Source organism: Ictalurus furcatus, chromosome 19 (genome assembly GCF_023375685.1).
Source record: "Ictalurus furcatus strain D&B chromosome 19, Billie_1.0, whole genome shotgun sequence".
Taxonomy (NCBI): Eukaryota; Metazoa; Chordata; class Actinopteri; order Siluriformes; family Ictaluridae; genus Ictalurus; species Ictalurus furcatus.
In genome coordinates this window covers 14,878,786-14,895,893 of record NC_071273.1, presented here as the reverse complement: position 1 = coordinate 14,895,893, position 17,108 = coordinate 14,878,786, and the positions used below count along the sequence as shown (strand labels likewise).

Sequence of the window (17,108 nt, the reverse complement as noted above, 5' to 3'; positions counted from 1 at the left end):
CAACAGTGGTATGGTCTATTCTATGTAAATTCATGACATATAATCCCAACTATGTCCATTGGTTGAATACTTATCAAGGCTCTGTATTTATTATAATCGGACAGTGAGGGGACAGAGATGGGGTCTGCTGGGATAGTGTTCGAGATGGGAAGAATATGTGCATACCTAACTTCTGACACTGTTGTTGTTCATATTTTGTATTCAGTATTGGCAACAGCATTCAGTGATCTATTGATTATCATTCTCACACCTGACCACATCTCTGTAACACTCCTTGACACAATCCTGACTCAGACCTGCAAATCTATGCAGTGACTCCAATCCCAGACAGCCAGGACGTCCTCCAGAGAGATGGTGTTCCGGACAACATCAAGAGCTTCTACAAAGTCAACAACATCTGGCGTTTCCGCTATGACCGCCCCTTCCACAAGGGCACCAAAGATAAGGAGAATGAGTTTAAGGTGGGCTGGCACTGCAAGGTTTCACTTGTTTCTCTGCTGTCTACATGCGTCTTTGTCTCTTTTCTCATTTCCCATCTCGGATATATCTGTCCTGTTTCCTCTGTATGTGACTTGGGTATTCATGCCTGTAAAGTGTGTGTGTGTGTGTGTGTTTATGTGTAGGTGTGCAGCATGTGTGTAGAGCTCAGGTGTGCTCTCATGTGTTGCATTATTCACTCTCAGCCCAGTGAGGCTAATTAAAGTTTTAGAGGCCAGGAGACGAGCTCATTCCAAATATCGTTTTCCCTCATCTCTCGCTCAATACCCAGCCCAGAAAATCACATCCAAAAACGCGGATCATATCTACCACCGGGGTTAGATTTCCGGCGGCCTCTAGTGGGTATAACGTTTGAAATAAACAGTTTAGCCTGCCAGATATTACATTTTCCCTGACACTGAGGTGTGTTTCAGCCTGCCTCACTCATCACGAAGTAATATTTTTTTCGAGAAATCTCATTAAGAAGTTAACTTAAGATGAGATGATATTTAGATAATAAGATTATATTGGAGACAGCAGTTTGTTTGAATCTCGTCTTCAGTATCTAAAGTTCTCTGCGAGTTCTCCCTCCGTAATATTACCTGTTCTTTATGCATTAGGTGAACCAAGCACTAGACACCTACTGAGAATGCCATCCAGAGTAAGACTAAGGGATATGAGATTTAATCTCTGTGAAGAAAAACACATAACAAACTGAGGATAAACTTTGTTTTGGTGGAAATGGAGTACATGCAGTGCTCAGGAGTAGAGGAGGAAGAAGTGGCATGTAATTTGCAGTGCCCCATGGAATAATGCACTTTGAGAAGCAATGCTGCAGGAATATTAGGACCCGTAACCTTTAGTGATGATTGATTTAGCCTGGAAATCTTCTGAATCCACTGAGCTGTTTCTGTTCATATTGCAAAACCGCCTTACGTAAGAATTTGTGTTTAAAAAAAAAAAAAACAACATAATGTACAACGCATTGTAATAGATAATACAAACGGCATTCAATAAGCAGAACAGCATTTAATAGTAGCTGTCAAGCCAGAGATGATAATGAATGCGTAGGGAGTGATGTTATTGTATTTCTGAGCATGAGTCAGTGTAAGACTGTCAGTGTTAGCCTTTTACGATGCCTTGTGCTTGAGGGCACAAGCAGCTCACATGTTAATGTCTGTTTGCTTTGGCCCACAGAGTCTGTGGGTGGAGAGGACGACGATGACCCTGGTGCAGAGTCTCCCAGGTATCTCCCGCTGGTTTGAAGTGGACAAGAGAGATCTGGTGAGGGAATCGATCCTCAAAACCACTGCTCCTCTTTTGAATTTGGATCTGAGCTATGCCCCCTGCGGTGGTCCATCTGTAACGGCTGTGTGTTGTGGTACAGGTGGAGGTGAGCCCGCTGGAGAACGCCATCGAGGTGATTGAAAACAAGAACCTGCAGCTGCGCACACTCATCACGCAGTGCCAGACACGACAGATGCAGAATATCAACCCGCTCACCATGTGCTTAAATGGCGTGATCGACGCTGCTGTGAACGGAGGCCTTGCTCGCTACCAGGAGGTGTGCAAATATCTTGCTAAATTGAACCCACTTTAAATTTGGGTTGTGGGTTTAGCTTTAGACGCATAATTGTGAAGACAAAGTTCAAGTGAACTTATAGCTGTAGCCACATCCTTTTTGGGGCGGCTGTGGCTCAGGTGGTAGCGCGAGTTGTCCACTACTTGTAAGGTTGGCGGTTCGATTCCCGGCCCACATGACTCCACATGCCGAAGTGTCCTTGGGCAAGACACTGAACCGCAAGTTGCTCCCGATGGCAAGTTAGTGCCTTGCATGGCACCTCTGCTACCACTAGTGTGTGAGTGTGTGTGTGTGTGTGAATGGGTGGATGAGAAAGCGCTTAGGGACCAGTAAGGTCAAAAAAGCACTATATAAGTGCAGACCATTTACCATTAAACCATTTACACACTACGGAGAATTTTAGAGATGCAAATCAGCCTACAATGCATGTCTGGACTAGGGAGGAAACCCGAAGGAAACCCCTGAAGCACAGGGAGAACATGCAAACTCTGCATACACTGGGCGGGAAGCGAACACCCAATCCCGGACGTGTGAGGCAAACATGCTAACCACTAAGCCACTGACCCCATTTTAAGGGCTCAAAATTCTTGCAAACCTGGCATCCCATAATTATGTGCTAGCAAATGATTGGGTTTGTTGGTTTAGTCAGGGTCACACATTGCATTTCACGTAATATTTGCATGAGTTTAAAACCCATTTCACACCAAAAGCAATTTGGCCCATGAACATCAAGAAGTGAAACTTTCATGTCTGTGCTTTCTTGCACATGATCACATACCATAATCCAATGGGATTTTCATTTCTATGCTCTGTGGCAGTTAGTTATACACGCTGCTGCTGAGGTCAGGTGTAAAAATCTCAACCCTGTCCGTATCGCAGGCGACCCCATGTGGAGTTGTGACCTCAAGGTTGAAAAACTACGCTGTAGAGGCTTAGAAATATATTCGGATATTCTACACTGCCTCATTAATTGCAGAATGGCGCAGCTAGGTTTTTTTTTGTTAGTAGTGCAGCGTCTTCACTTAGATGGAATCTTCTAGATAACCCGCTGTTTTTCCACTCTCCTGGTGCACGCTGTGCAGTAGAGAAATGAACGAAGAGCGTAGCCTTCAAAGCACCTTTATTTTCCATGGTGTTAAAACTCTCAAAGTGTTCAACATTTTGAAAGCTGCATAAGCCTGAGCTGGGTCAGAACTGCCATGCTCTGAAGTGTGCATGGACAGCTGTTGCATAGCAACCTTGTTTTAATAAGGGTTCAAGTCTGTATGTGGCACTACCCACCAACGTGTGTGTGTGTGTGTGCGCGCAGGTAGGCGAGGCGTGGCATGGCAGAGAGTCATTAGTGTGCATGTGTATTTCTCTCAGCCTGCAATGCTCCTTTAATTTACATTTCCGGTTGAAATATTCCATCTATTATTGTAGCCTCATTCTGCTGGTTTTTAACTGATCTGACTTTTTTAAATTAATATTTAGATTTATAGCTGCTATTTAGTTTCAACCCTTAAGGAGAAATCGGTTTCTCTGCTCACATTTGTAAACCTCTCAGTTTTAATTGACTCACTCTAAATTTTTTTTTATTATTATTTATTTATTTTTATTCACAAATCGCAGGTATTATTTTGTATTCATCAAAGATGTGAAACAAGACTATGAATAATCTCTATTTTGTAATGCATTTCATGAGACAGTGCTTTTTTGTCTTCATCAAGTGAGAAACAAACTTTTAAGGAGTATTTGCAGTCATTTTTATTGATTCATAGTGGAGCCAGGCACAAAATGAGCCTTAAGACTTGCACTTAATTACAGAGATGATGGTAATTCTTCCCTGAACATCATTTGATGTCGTAAGCGGTTTAATAGTTGCCTGGGAAACGGTCTGAACGAGTTCAAACAGTAGTAGTTTATTAGCTTGTCATCAGATCTTGAGAGTGATTCTGAAACGTGTGCCATATCAGATCTACAGCACTGGAGCCTCTCTGTGTGACTCTCTGTGGTGGGAGGATGGCGCACCCCCCTGCAGCTTCTCCTCTCTGGCTGGCTCTTTGGAGATACACAGCCATTATTCTAGGAAAAGATTGCAAACACATCTAGCTCAGTTTTCAGGTTTCCCCTCATGCGGTCTCTCTCTCTCTCTCTCTCTCTCTCTCTCTCTCTCTCTCTCTCTCTCTCTGAATTTTTGAAAAGACTGGGAGCTCAATGGCATATAAATAAAGTGTTGTGTTTACTCAAAGCATGTGCTTTTTGACATTTCTAAAGTAACAGTTTTTTGGCACCTTGACTCCAGTAAATATCATTAAAATGTATATGTAAACAATTAACATGTATAAATAGTGTGTGTCGCAATAGCATAACACACCTGGAAGCAAGAAAGTGACTGATCAACTGATGGAACTTTTTTCTTTTTTTGTAATTAATTATTATTGCCAAGGTTTTGTATATAAAGCAGCAGCTACAGAAAGATTACCATCCTCCAATTTTTTTTTTTTTTTTTTTTTGCTTTGAAGAGTGTGTGGGGCGTGTATGCACACATCATCAATCATGTTTGGGTGGGGTAACTGATTGTAAGTAACTGTGTGTGTGTGTGTGTGTGTGTGTGTGTGTGTGTGTGTGTGTGTTTGCAGGCATTCTTTGTGAAAGATTACGTGATGAATCACCCTGAGGACGGAGATAAGATTGGACGCCTCAGAGAACTCATGTTTGAGCAGGTCGGTATTGATTCATCTTTTAACACAGAAGCAATATACTTTACCTTCCCAGTCCTTCATTTAATCTTTCTTAAGGTAAATTAGCTTATCCAACACACATGTAGGGGAAATATAAAAAAGGTATTAGAAAGCTTTGACAGTTTTGACATCACTTCTATAGCATGAAATTAAATACTTTCATGCTAATATATTAAATTAACACGGTATGCATGTCAGTAGGTTTGAGCGAATTGTAGTTTAAAATGTGTGTCTCTCTCTGTTGCTCTCTCTCTCTGTCTCTCTCGCGCGCTGTCAGGCACAAATACTGGAGTTTGGCCTGACTGTCCATGAGAAGTTTGTTCCACAGGACATGCGGCCACTGCATAAGAAACTGGTGGATCAGTTCCATCTTATGAAGTCTAGCCTAGGGATTCAGGTAATTCCTGCGGTAAAACTGCTGTCAAATATAGGGGATCAGGAGCAGACTTTGTGTTCCATAGTTATGAATCCCCCTTATGCCTTTTTACTATTTCCTTGCACATCCTTCAGGAGCTCCCCGCCTACATGAGAGCCAGTCCAATCCATTTTCCTAATGGAAGCCCACGGGTCGGTCGCAACTCAATGCCCAACATCTTGAATGTAGAGGGAGGACGTGTGGTGGCTCGCCGCAGGTGAGAGACTCGAACACATGGAGGCTGAACGATCTGATCCAGTGATCCATATGGATCCATATGTAAGAGTAGGTGTCAGTCTCAGGATGTGAGATGGGGTGTTTTGCTGCGTAGGAGTGTGGAGATAAAACATACGCCACCAGGAGATGATGGCACCACGTCTATATCCATTTACACTCCTTAAGCTGCAAACCTGTCAGCTTTAGCGCAATTTTTAACAATTGTCAAGCTGTAATGCCAGCTAAATTACAATATTTTTACTCCATCACTCCTTTTTATTGATATAAAAGCACCATATGGTAGCTGAAGTCAAACACTGTTTGTGGCTGTGTATGTGTGTGTGCGCAGTCCTCTCAGCTATCCAGCAGTGAACCGGTACTCGTCGTCCTCTCTGTCATCGCAAGCCTCCAATGAAGTGAGCAACATCACTGGGCAGTCAGAAAGCTCAGACGAAGTATTCAACATGCAGGTGAGCACTCTGGCCCAGTACACACTGCCTGGCTGACAGCTCAACACACACACAGGCTCAGTCAAGCTCAGGAAAGTTCTCAGGCTCAAAATCAGCCTGCCATCTCAACCCTAGCTTCACCTCCTCTTACATCTCTTTATACTCTCTCTCCCTCCCTGTGCCCAGTCTTTCATCTTTTCCTCTAATCTCCCTCCTTACTTTTGGTTTTATCTCCCCCTCAATTGCCCTCATGCTATTTTCATCTATGCCTCCTTTTCTTTCTTTTTCACACTCCTGCTTAATCTTTTCTCACGTTTATTTTTTTTTCTCTCAGTGACAATAAGATTCTTAAGTATGAGCTGAAAAATAAACTGGATTAGAATGATAATGACACCCTCAAACTTTTATCTTGGATTATATCTTCATCCGAGTGTCTCGTCAATCTCTCGTACAATTTACAGTTTGTGACTGTGCGTTGTTGTTTTTATCTTTTTCAAATCTCAGCCTAGTCCATCTACCTCGAGTCTCAGCTCCAATCACTCAGCATCTCCAAACGTGACCAGCTCAGCCCCCTCCAGTGCCCGAGGTGAGGACACACATTCCACATGCCCACAGAGCTCAGAGCGTGTATTTCATCATGATTACAGGTCTATAAGACACTGCCTTAGGCTTTATTTAGGTCACACACCACACACTTCCCATTTTAAACACACACACTTGTGTGTGTGTGTGTGTGTGTGTGTGTGTGTGTATATATATATATATATATATATATATATATATATATATATATATATATATATATATATATATATACACACACACATACATACATACACATATCTCACTCACCAGCCACTATTTGCACCTGTACATCTGCTCATTTCTCATCATACCACCAAGGGAAGATCTTTTGGAAGAATGATGTTCATCCCTCCAGTACAGTTTCAGAGCTTAGTGCCAAGGAGGTGGCTCATGGTGCCTGAACACCCTACTATGCTCACACACAAACACATGCCCATATGCCTCTTTATCTCTCTCCATTCAGCTCTTCACCGGTCGGCTCTTTAGTGTAAACGGATGTTTAAAATAAAAATGTACTCCGGCATTTATGGGTCTCATCTCGGCAGCCTCTCTTACTCCGGCTTTCACTAAAGCTCAGGCTGCCTATAATGTGTCCAGGAGAATTACAGGCAGCACTGTCCAGACAGTGTGGCTGGTGGATATCCTTTTGAGGTGAAGTGGCATGTGAGTGCTGTTCCCTGGTGATGGAGCAGAGAGAGCACGGGCTGTTCTATCCGTCTGGAACTCCATCTCACTGCCAAATAGCCGTCTGTCACCATTGGAGGCCAATTCTCACCCCGGCAGGAGGGTTACGTGGGTAGAGGAATATTGCTTCTGCGCTGGCTACTTAGCAAGACAGGAAATGCGGCACAAAGCCGGGGAGTTCTGGCTGTGTGTCATGTTTATAAGCATATTGTGTGGCTCATTTTTACCTCTGTATATCTTTCTCAGGTTCACCTCAGTTGTCAGAGAAGCACAAGCATGTCCGAGAGAACTCTTGCCTCTCTCCAAGGGAGAGACCCTGCAGTGCTGTATTTCCCAATCCACTTGATTCCACACAGGTGAATACACTATACTAATTAAAACATATTTCCAGACACCCTTCATCTTTTGGCTGCTCTGCAAAATATTTATTGCAAAGTCTTTCATCCTATACTGCATGTAACTCAGTCCTGAGAATATACTTTGTGGTGTTTTTTTTTTTTTTTTTTTTTTTTAAATTAGTTACAAATATCCTTTATTAGGTACAAAATACCTATATTCCTTGGCCATATAGGAGTACTCCGAGGGCAGACAATTACTGTCTTGTACAGCTACAGTCATGTGAAAAATATAAGTACACCCCGTGGAAATTCTTAGCTTTCTTGACATATTTGGACAAGCAAACATTTGATTTGTTCCTCTTTGAAACAGTACCGATTATTACAGTTAATACACTCTGTAAAATGAAACACAAAATTTACTTTTTTTAGTAAATTTTCTAGTAACAAAAAACAGATCAGTCACATGGAAATAGTATCTACCCCTACATTTATCACACCTTCAAATCCATCAAATTTGAATCAGGTGTTCAAGACTGTGTGCCAGTGGTTAGAACATGCTCAGGGAGTGCAGGTGGAACCTGTCTTATTTATACCCCTCTCATATCAGCCCAAGAGCAGACCATCTGATGCAAAATCAAGTCTCCAAGAACCCCAAAAGTTTATCACAGGATCTGCTCGTAAGTCTTGCAACTGTTGGTGTCAAAGTGCATGCTTCTGCAATCAGAAAGAGATTGCACAAATTTGACCTGCATGTGAGGTGTGCCGCGAAAAAGCCATTGCAAGACTACAGTTTGCCAATGTGCATATAGGCAAAGACCAGGCCTTTTGGAATAATGTTCTCTGGACAGATGAATCAACGATAGCATTTTTGACCACAGTAACAACAGACATGTTTGACGGTGACCAAAGACAGCTTTTCAGGAGAAGCACCTCATACTAGCTTGCATTCATTGATTCAACTATGAATTCTACATTATATCAAAAAGTGCAAAATGTTGATATTTTTGTTGAATAAATGATTGAAAAAGCTAATTTTCCTTGTGGTTTTGTTCAAGTATATCAACTTTATTAATAGGCACTGTTTCAAAGAGGACCACATGTTTACTTGTCCAAATATGTCAAAAAATCCAATAATTTCCATAGGGTGTTTATTTTTTCCACTTGTCTGTATGTATGATATGTATCAGTCCCATTCTACTGTACCCCATCCATCATTTGAACAGGAACCACCACTGACCAGATTTGCACTGTTCTCAGTATAGCAGTGATATTGACCTGGTAGTTGTAAGGTAGGTTGCGCTAGTGCAAGTGCATCTTTTTGCGTTGCTGGGTTGCTACTGGAATGAAACCAAAAATATTCAGCCAAATATATGCTTGATCAGAAACCCACACTGAAAAAGGGTAGAGAACAATTAACACACTGTACACAGATGATCTTTTGTGGACCAATTGTTATTGTGGGTGTATTAAAGTAGGCAGAAAAACCCCCAGCAGTGCTGCTATACCGAATACACTCCTTGCAGCACTGCACACAATGCCTTTTCATTGTCACTGCTGAGCTGAGTATGGTACTTTTCCCAAATTAAATCTGGTCAGCAGTGCTCCTGTGTGGGTATTTTTCTACTCTTGGATGTTCGAACTGTTCACAAAGAACAGTAATGAAAATGCTTTCAAATGCTGTTGGCATGGGAGGAATGAATGTGCAGTGAATATCACTATTTTGAGAAACATTGATTTATTTGGAAAACTAAGGCCTAACATATATAAACATAATATTTCACATAGTAAATAGTATAATTTTATGTTCAGCTGGTGGAAACCAGTTTTTTCATATTTAATATATGCTCTTCGGTCGTGCTAATTTGTGCTGTCCCCAATATTGCTTTTTAAATCACCTTGCATATTTAATTAATTTGCTCGAGCACACCTGTGTATTTTAAGGTAGAAATGTACCAAATTACATATTCATTAGGAGAGACGTGCATTTTGCTCAAGTAAAAAGACAATCCCCCATCGACCCTTTTAGTAAATCAGCTTGCATGTTTTTGTTTTTGTTTTTGTTTTTTTTGTTCGGAAGTTTGCATGTGTTTTTAAACACTCAGTCCTTTAAGAAATCAGGGCCTGAATGTATAGTCAGTATATTACTGTACATGGTATGATACAAAGGTAAATATTGTACCTGCAATTTTATATACTGGGTAACATGGGAATAAATATTCTATATCATTATGGATACATTATGAACCTCAGACAGGGAAATAAATATAAACCCCAACACCCCTTAGATTCTGAAGCAGTACACAGTATATTGACTTATTAGCAGTTCCATGCAGCAGTTTCTGTTGAAACTTATGTTACCAAAATTGACATAAAAAATGAGGGGTTACAAAAAGTTTGACTTCCATAAGCATACTGTTGTACTTCTTCTGCAGAGGACGATCCCACAACCAGCAGGTGATGCCTCTCTGCCTCGCAGCGATCCCAACATCTCCGTTCCAGACAAAGGTAAGCCGCATTTATCAGTGCACAACTTCGCACTGCTCTCTCCTATACACACACACTCCTACAGGTCTCAGTGTGGGTGAAAGGTATGTTTTGTGAAACATTCTGGAGATTACTTAGCTTGATTTGATGGTAGCTGACAGCTCAACTTTCTTATACAGTCTCAGTTTCTTGCGGCAGCTATAGTTGTGACCGGTTCACCCAAGTGTGTTAATGCTGCTGTCATCACTATTCAAATATATGTAAGAATTTTCAGCCATTTATCTACTTGAAATCTCAGTGAAACCTGGATTTCATGCCATGTGGGTGCAGAGGCAGGCCTAGATTCCCAAGAGCAGCTTTTTTTTCCCTCTGTTGGGTTTCACTGAATAGGAGATTCAAGTCAAATGTTTGTTTATGAATTCTTACTGTATGTGTATGTGTTTTAAAGGTGTACAGCCCACAGTAGAGATCTACCATTGTATATTCCAAGGGAATTCATTAAATCTAGTTGATATACTCCTTTGTTTAAAAAAAAAAAAAAAAAAAAGACCAATGTTTCGATTGCTTTCTTTGAACTGTTGGAAGATTAGAAGACTTGAAGAAACTGAAGCAGAAATTGCATTTAAAATGTGAAGGCTTTATTAACCTGGAATCAAAGTGGATGTGGGTCTCCTGTGACAGCTGCACTTCAACAAGCCAGTGCAGAGAGAAAAAAACAACAACTTGTTATTCCATATTTACCTGATGTGTAGCAATCCGTGCCTGTGGCAGTTCTTCTGTGAAAGCTGTAAATAAGAAACATCTGTAGTCTGTTGGACTTTGATGGTGCTAAGCTAACCAAACTGACTAGAGCTGCATGTTTTGTGTGTGAAAGTGGTCAAGCCTGCCCCAAGCAGCTGGAGTCTTGACACAACGTTCTCTGACTCTGTCGGAAAGCAGTTTTGCCCCCCTGTCCCTCCTAGACCACCATACTCAGGTAAAAAGAAAAAATGCGCCGAAAAAAACCTGACCACCTTTTTCCGACACTAATACTTTACTACAACTTAAAACTTGACCTTTTATCTACCGTCAGGTTTGTCTTCTTCCTGGTTTCTCACGATCTTTAAAATTATCCCTACTCTAATCTTATTGCTAGTCTTTTTTAGTGTTCATCCAGTAAAAGGATATTTTCAAAGGTCTTATATTTGCTTGTGCTGTTAAGACTTTTTGGTTTTAAGTGGCTGTCAGTTGGAATCTCAAAGTAAACTTGCCTGCATGTGTTAAGGGGGAAAGCACGTCTACTTAAAGGGATTGCAGTTGCTCTCACTCATGATATAATCCCGGTTGAGGAGATGAGCCTTCTTATAGCATTTCTCTCTAATCTGCATGCCACCTCTAGGCTTAATTAAATCCTCAAATGGTGATCTAAAACTCCTGCTTTCCTACTTGACTCTGCTTTTGCCTTTTTCTTGCTCTGGTTCTATCTGTCCCCCCCCCCCCCCCCCCCACCACGCACACACACACACATTTTCTTCACTTATCTTCACTTGAGTTCAGTTTAACCTGGTTTGTACAGCGATTTTAACAGCATCCACTGTCACAAAGCAGCCTTAAAGAAATCCGGGTCATAAATAACAGTGATGAGAAAAAAACGTTCTGAGAAAGCACAAGGGTGCAACAAGCAGTGCTGTGAAAAAGTATTTGCCCCCTTCCTGATTTCTTCTGTTTTTGTGTATATCTCATAATAATTTTTTTTTATTTATTTACATTTTCATTTATTCATTTACATTTCATTCATTTAGGTTGGGGACAAGTTAGGGTTTAGTTAAGTGTTCATGGAAGAGATGGGTCTTTAGCCATTTTTTGAAGATAGTGACAGATTCTGTTGTCCGGATTGAGTTTTGAAGTTCATTCCACCACTGAGAGACAGTTTGAAGGTTCTGGAAAGGGACCTCATGCCTTGCTGAGTAGACACTACCAGGCGTTGGTTGTTGACTGATCGCAGGTTACGTGAGAGACCATTCATTTCGAGGAGAGTGTTGAGGTAGGGGTGTGCTGTTCCAGACAAGGTCTTGTACATGAGCATCAAGGCCTTTTTTTTAATTGAAGCAAAAAAAAGAAAAGGTGATCCAACTCCTATCACCAATGTGAAAAACTAATTGCCCCCTTAGATTTAAAATCTGGTTGTGCCACCCTTAGCAGCAATAAATGCAACCAATCACTTCTGATAACTGGAAATCGGTTTTTCATTTACTTCTAGGACTGGGACTTACTCCTATGCTTTGGATCATTGTCTTGCTGCATAATTCAGTTGCGCTTGATTTTCAACTTTGGGACTGAATATATTCTCCTTTAGGATTTTCTGGTAGAGAGCAGAATTCATGTTTCTCTCAATTATTGCAAGTTACCCAGGCCCTGAAGCAGCAAAGCATCCCCACACCATCACACTACCACCACCATGCTTGACTGTATGTATGATGTTTTTGTGGAATTCTGTGTTTGGTTTACGTCAGATGTAACAGCACCAAAAGGGAATGTAAAAGTTTTGAGGATCATCAAGGTGTGTTTTGGCAAAATTCAAGCTGAGACGAGCTTAATGTTCTTCTGGGTTAGCAGTGGTTTTCACCTCACCACCCTTCCATGGATGCCATTTTGCGCAGTGTCTTTCTGATAGTGGAGTCATGAACAGTGACTTTTATTGATGCAAGAGAGGCCTGTAGTTCCTTTGTTATTGTCTTTGGCTCTTTTGTGACTTGTTGGATGATTAGTTGCTGTGCTCTTGGAGGAATTTTGGAAGGTCAGCCAAATCTGGGAAGGAGTTTTTCTATTTGGAGATAATGGCTCTCACTGTGGTCCTTTGGAGTCTCAGTCTTTGATAAAACAGGGTTTGCAGTAATCAGGCCTGGTTGTGTCTAGTCCAACTGAACCACATTATGAATGCAGTTTCATAGATTTAGGGAATTAGTAACCATGGGGGCAAATACATTTTCATACAGGCCTAGTTGCTATTGGATAACTTTTTTGTTTCAATAAATAACATTATCATTTAAAAACTGTGTTTTGTGTTTACTCCGGTTGCCTTCGTTTTATTTATTTATTTATTTTTTTGTTTTAATTTCTGAAACAAATTATGAGAGATACACAAAAACAGAAGAAATCACAATACTTGTTCACTGTACTGTATATACAAGGTGTTGCAATTTGCTGCGTTCTAGGTTAAACAGAGCCTGTTTAACATCCCCAAAATAAGATGATACAATAGTCCAAGCTAGATGTGGTAACGGAAACATTTACAAGAATAGCATTGTTTCTTAAATAAGTTTGTTAATGTTTCTTAAATAGATTTTTCCTAGTAATGTTCTAGGACCACTCCTGTGTTTAATCCACTGAATAATAGCCTTAAGAGGAATAACATAATAATAAAGCATGCCTTTAATGGGTAAAGTAGTCAAGTTTTCAGCAACCAGTCTTATATCCTTACACACTAAAACATATTAAATTGCTGTCCCAGTTGTATGTCATCACTGTAGGAATGGTAGCAATGAACTGCCATGTTTACAAATGGCTGCATATATAAAGGGAAACAGCAGTGCATGTGTGCATGGTGTATTCCTGCCTCACACCCAGTGTTCCTGGGATAGGCTCCGGATCCACCATGACACTGACCAGGATATAGCAGTGAGTGAATGAGATTGGTAAAACATGCTTTTGAAGGTTTCCTTTATTTCTATTTGCTTGAATACACAGTTTCAAATGGTAGGAACTGACACCTCAAGGCAGGTATCAGACATTTGATGTAGTCTTTTTGTCTGTTCGCTGGTCTTGGTTTTGGATTGTCAGTGACTACATTAACATGTAAAGTATCTTCTGTATTACATCAATGTGGCTTCTTCCTGAAAATGATGGATACTGTCTTGCCATAAAAGCCCAGACTTGACCTCAGAAGTGTTCCACTAACAAAGCTCACATAGTTTATAGACCATAATCTGTTGTCTGTCCCCCTGTCTTATAAAGGTGACAGTGGTGGCTTTTAATGGAGCTTGTTTTCCTGAAAAATAACAGCTGGCAGATGTGCAAGCCACTTAGCAGGAACCTTCAGCGTATAGCAATATGTTTCCTTCCTTCCAAGATGGCTGATGGCCATGTGGCTGATGGCTAATCGTCTCAAATGTTTGTCAAATAGTGAGGAATGTTTATGCATCTTTTTGAACAGGGTCTCCTGCTAAAAATATGAGATCACAGTCACCAGGTCCAGTATCAAGGTCACCACAAAAGGTAGGTTTTGGTTTTTTTTGTTTGTTTGTTTTTGTTCTCTCAAAGTTTCATAGTATTAATGTGATGGTGCTTATATTGATGCCCGCTCAGCCTTTGGGTTCACTGTTGTGAAAAGTATGGTGGAGTTGCCTGAACTGGGATATGACAGTAAAATACCAATTCTCGTTATATGATCACATTTATTTACTCTCCATGATTTATCCAGATAAGCAAACAAATAGAGCTTTGTTTTAATATTTAATGCAACATATCAGACACTACCAAGCATGATCTAATATACTTGTGTGCTTATATGCACCAAACTAGGAGGCATACCAGTTTGTGAAAGCCAGATATATCTCTCTATGTCTGTCCCCAAAATGCACGCGCGCACACACACACACACTCACACTCACACCCACTGACTTTCAGATGTATTAATTAGGAATATGCCTTCTTCCTCATTTTAATATTAGGAATATCAGTAAGGGTTAATGAATGCATATCGGTTAACTGCTTGCAGAGGAAGGAAAAAAGTCTTTCATGTGGCTTAATGAATGATCATTTTCTTCCCGTCAGTGGCTACACGTGTTTGTGTTTGACATGCGTAATATGGAGACATGTCAAACCTACTACGAAAATGTTACTGAATATCAGTTCACGATTTCAGCCTATAGCCCTGCTGTAACAGTGTGCACTCTGACATTAGTTTAAATTCAATGGCAGACTTCGTGAAAGTTCTGTCAAAGTGTAGGAGTAATAATATCATTGGGTTAACACTCCTTCCATGGTAGTGGATGTCTTTTAATAATCTATTGGGCAGTACAGGTATTTACATGTTATATTTACTTGAAGTATTGCATGAAAACACAAGTGAATGCTCCATGCAAGCACACCATGAAAATTGGAGCAGCCGTGACGTGCAGTGTTGCTTCTGGTGTAAATTGGCATATCTGCAAACCTGAGGTACCTGGTTTATGTCCAGTGCAGTTTAAGACTTGAGGTTGTACTGAATGCAACTGGAAATATATTCTCTTTTCTTTTGTTCCTCGAGCTCCATATGTGACCACCTGCTCCTGCAAGCATGAGAGTTAAACACCTGCTTCTGAGAGTTTTTCCAATCCCGTTGCACATGTGAACACCAGGGCACTGGTGCTCTCTGCATTATAACATTACTAGCCATAGCTTTTCCTTTCTTATTTTCTCACTGACTTCACGTGCATGCTGTGCAAAACAAATAACCAGAATAGTGATTTCAGTTTTTGAATTCTAGGTATTTGAATATCTGTGCACACTGACTTGCAGGGTAGCTACACCTCAGAATGGTCCATATGACTCCATAAATTCATTTTAAAATCCTTTCTGCTGTATGAGCAGGGAGACAAGATCATTGTGTAAAGGAATATATTTGCCTTCAAAAGTGAGAAGTCTCTAAGCCAATACAATCCTCTGCTTCTCTGACTAATCAGAGTTTCATGCAACTGACGTTTGAATTAATTCGATCCAGAGCCTGTAATTGTGCCTTTTTCTCCTTTGTCATGTTTTCAGTGAGCAGTGCATATAGATTTCAGTTGAACCTTTCTGCAAGCCAGATTATTACTAATTACCCATTTATTCTACATTAAAAAAGTATGTAGAGAAACTGAAAGGGGTGTGTGTGTGAGAGAGAGAGAGATGTGGTTTTCAGAAGCAGTGGTGAAAGGTTTTTGTATGCTGTATGCTTGGTGTAGAGTGTAGACAACTATTGAGACCTGGACACTGAAATAAATACACAAACACACACGTGCGCACACACGCATACACACAGAGACACATACACGTGCCCGGACACACACAGACACATACACACACAAAGAGTGACATAGAGACACATATAGAGACACATATAGAGACACATATAGAGACACATATAGAGACACATATAGAGACACATATACACACAGACACAGAGACACACACACACACACACACACACACACACACAGAGCCCTTCACTGGATTGTCAGTTCACAGGTACAGACTGTGAAAGGACAAAGTTTTGAGTGTATTTGAGTGCCATGAAAACCCCTGAACAGCACTTCAAAATGGATTGGCTTGCAGTTTGTTTTAAATTAGGCCTCTCATACAATATGCATCATTTATAAAGTCCAAAGAGTGGGTGGCTGTGAAAATACACTTGCTAAATTAATTAGGTGTAGGTCTAACTGTGCTAGTTGGAAAATTGAACATTCATTTCTTTTGAATTTATTTTAAATGTGTATGTTATGTATGTGTTGTATATGAAATATATATGTAGTCATGTAATTTGCTAATAAAATACTTTAACAGCACGTTAAAAACAGTGCTTTAAAATAGTACTTTATGAGGACCAATTGTTTCCGCAGCATCGTTCCAATTGGACCAAGTTCAATTGCGATCCAATCTAGTGCAGCACATCTCACTTTAATGTTAATTGAATCCTTAAGTAGCCTTATCCCCTGTGTCATCTCACATTTTCACGTCTACATGAGGTTTCATTAATATTGGAGCGAGATGTTTTACCCTACATTCACTGTCATTTGTAGGCATGCACTATGTGGCTTTTTTAACTTCTGATATGGTGGTAGACTAAATATATGGAATAAAAATTTATGTGTTTATCAGTGTTGCTTTAGTTCAAAATCCATTTCAAACTAAAGTAGCAAAACAACCAGCACAGGCTGTAGGGTTTGTACTATCATTTACTCAAACCAGTTGTTTGCATTTGTTGCTTTCCTGCAGTCCATGTAATCTGTCTGGAATTTTTATTAAATTTATTTGTTAAAAACATTTCTTCATGCTGTTTCATTGTTGTTGATTGAATAGCAGCACCATGCTGCGCTCTTTTATAGCAAATACATTTTTGTTTTGTCACTTGCTAGTGTTGTTAATGTAAGCTTACAG

The 17,108-nt window shown here is 40.3% G+C and overlaps 1 protein-coding gene across 2 annotated transcripts in view; it reads left to right on the top strand.

Moving 5' to 3' along the window:
• Positions 1–17,108, top strand: part of dock4b (dedicator of cytokinesis 4b) — a 111,523-nt gene that overhangs the window by 90,039 nt on the left and 4,376 nt on the right. Inside the window, exons 40-51 of one of the 2 annotated variants that reach the window (XM_053650738.1) lie at positions 295–461; positions 1,675–1,761; positions 1,865–2,041; positions 4,681–4,764; positions 5,060–5,179; positions 5,293–5,414; positions 5,763–5,883; positions 6,367–6,448; positions 7,378–7,487; positions 9,902–9,974; positions 10,828–10,929; positions 14,146–14,207. In XM_053650738.1, coding sequence (XP_053506713.1) covers positions 295–461; positions 1,675–1,761; positions 1,865–2,041; positions 4,681–4,764; positions 5,060–5,179; positions 5,293–5,414; positions 5,763–5,883; positions 6,367–6,448; positions 7,378–7,487; positions 9,902–9,974; positions 10,828–10,929; positions 14,146–14,207 — 1,307 coding nt within the window. The remainder of the gene's footprint in view (positions 1–294; positions 462–1,674; positions 1,762–1,864; positions 2,042–4,680; positions 4,765–5,059; positions 5,180–5,292; positions 5,415–5,762; positions 5,884–6,366; positions 6,449–7,377; positions 7,488–9,901; positions 9,975–10,827; positions 10,930–14,145; positions 14,208–17,108) is intronic. The other variant, XM_053650739.1, reaches the window with a different exon arrangement.